Source organism: Camelus ferus, chromosome 18 (assembly GCF_009834535.1).
Source record: "Camelus ferus isolate YT-003-E chromosome 18, BCGSAC_Cfer_1.0, whole genome shotgun sequence".
Taxonomy (NCBI): domain Eukaryota; kingdom Metazoa; phylum Chordata; class Mammalia; order Artiodactyla; family Camelidae; genus Camelus; species Camelus ferus.
Genome location: NC_045713.1, coordinates 16307703 through 16309935, shown reverse-complemented (window position 1 = coordinate 16309935; position 2233 = coordinate 16307703). Strand labels below are relative to the sequence as shown.

At 57.1% G+C, this 2233-nt stretch overlaps 1 protein-coding gene across 2 annotated transcripts; it reads right to left on the bottom strand.

Moving 5' to 3' along the window:
- Positions 1-673: 673 nt before the first annotated feature.
- DPPA5 (developmental pluripotency associated 5) lies at positions 674-1776 on the bottom strand. 2 transcript variants are annotated; one of them, XM_032460328.1, is made up of 3 exons: positions 1517-1776; positions 1262-1435; positions 674-919 (listed from the first exon to the last, which is right to left on the bottom strand). In XM_032460328.1, exons 1-3 carry the CDS (start codon positions 1626-1628, stop codon positions 861-863), a joined length of 345 nt encoding a protein of 114 aa, XP_032316219.1. In that variant the 5' UTR covers positions 1629-1776; the 3' UTR covers positions 674-860. The 2 variants fall into 2 exon arrangements, with proteins under 2 accessions (XP_032316219.1, XP_032316218.1); XM_032460327.1 differs by having other exon boundaries at positions 1262-1441; positions 1517-1768.
- Positions 1777-2233: the final 457 nt, after the last annotated feature.

Below are 2233 nucleotides of genomic sequence, written 5' to 3'. Positions count from 1 at the left end.
TACCCTACTATTAACCTCACAACTTCATATGGGGTCAGATGCTATTATCAATAGAGTTTGGGGGCAGGGGGAGGGCATAGGGCCAGAAAGCTCCCTAAGTGGGGTTCATTTTGGTTTGTGAATTACCAAGCTGGTCTGTATTAGGGAGGTCCCCATTCTGATGGCCCCTCAACCACCAGGAGTGAGCCCGGCCTATGGAAATGCTCATCTGCCCCAATTCCACTTCTGTTTGGAGGCCCAGTGCAGCTATTCCTTAAGTGTGGATGGTTAATCCCAGAGACCCCTTCAAGGGGTCTGTGTGAGGTTCTCCTTTCTCATTTACTTAGCGGTGAGGCCGAGTAATCTTCCCACTCCAGCCTGAGCAACATCCTGCAGCAGACTGAATGCAGCAGGGAACCCAGCTAGTCATCTTCTATTCCATTTGCAAGGACTTGAAGCTGTCAGTGACAGGATGTCACATCTCTCCTAGCTTGTCTGCTTTTTGGTCAGAGCTGCATCTCAGAACTTGACTTCTGGACTCTTTTTCTCTAGATTTTTTTTTTTTTTAAACCCTAGCCAAGTGTGCTCTTGGACCTTTTTCTAGCTTTGGGAGTTTCAATTAAGGGTTAAGCTCAAGGGCCACCTCAGCTGTGATGTTATCTCCAATACTTTAACCACACATCAAGACACAGTATGAAACTAGTTGAAAAAATTTATTCTTTAATTAGCAACCTTCGAGGGTGGGAGGAAGTCACATCAGGACTTAAAGACACATGGCAGAGGCCCCAGACTAGTTGGTTTTTCCTGGTCAGCTGACCCACTTCAGCCACAGCCTACTCTCTGCATCCTGGTCCCTAGGTAGGTTTGACTGCAAATGGTCTTCACTTCATCCGAGGGCCTAGTTCCAGTGAATTCATGGCTTCCTCCAGTCTGAGAATCCCTGCACCAGAAAGCAACAGTGGGCACATGTGAGGAGAGGGGGGAAGAGCCTAAATACAGTTCCCAGCCTCTGTCAGACTTCACTTCTGGGGCATCCCAGCTAGGCGTCCTGGGCCTGGGATTCCCGGAACCTCAGCACGTGGGGCCAACTGGGCTCATTCCAACATGGGGTTGGGGAGGCCACCAGGACCTGGGCTGACAGCACTGCCCTAAGGGGCCGGCCCAGGGTCCCTAGGACCAACGGACGGCGCTCGCCCCGGGGGCTGGGCACAGCGCAGGCTGGCGGGGCCCATCGGGGGGGGGGGGGCAGGAAGAAGGGCGGGGGGACAGGAGGCCCGCTCACCGCGCTCCTGCCTCAGGCGCTGCCGCTCCGCCATGGACTGCAGCATCCACTTGGTCCGGAACTTGGACAAGTCGGGGCCGTAAACCAGGACCTCGGTGAGGTCCGAAGACTCCAGAGTCCGCACCTCAAGCATGACTTTGCTCACTTGCTCGATGTACGGGATTCGAGATCCACCTGGGCCTGTTCGGGTAAGAAAGTGATCACTGGGGCCCTGGGCCGACCTCCCGCCGGCCGGGGCAGGACAGGCTCACTCACCAAACATGGCTTCCAGCAGCCCTGTCTGGACCTGGAGCACCTCAGGATTCTTCAGGTCTCCAGGAGCTTTCACCCACGGCGGGAGATTCTGACGCTGGGGCGGTGTCCCCATCCGAAGGGCCTCGACCGGGAGCGAGCACGCGCACCTGGGCTCGGCCTCACACAGCCGCCGGGCGCCGCGCGCGGAAAGCGGAGCTCCCGGTGGGACACCGCCCCTCCCGCCGGGCCCCGCCCCTGGCCTTGGCTGCCCAATCCCGCACTCTCAGCGCCCCACCCACCCAGCCCTGATCTCCGGAGGACCATCTCCACCTTCCCATCCCCTCCTCTCCTCCCAGCGCTGGTGGGCCCAGCCGGCTCCGAGTTTACCGGGGTTTCCACTGCTGACTCGTTTCTTCCAGCACCAGAACCCCTTGGCCTTGGGAATGCATGTGGAGAGGGTGCTGTCCTCTCTTCCCCGAGAAACATGTATTTGGGCTTGAACCCCAGAAGGCAGGAGTCTGGGTTTGGGGGTCCGAGGACCACACAGCTGCCAAATCGAGTCAAAAAGAGGGGCTTTTTCCCCTCAGCATACTGGGGTGGGACCCTGGGACTTCACTGCACCAGTGACCCCTGCAACTTCCAGGGACTGAGGAGTAATTCCTGACGTTTAACAAAGAGGAAAACGAGATTCGGAAATTCATTACCTTCAAGGGTCATGATGGGGTCTCTAAAGTGGCC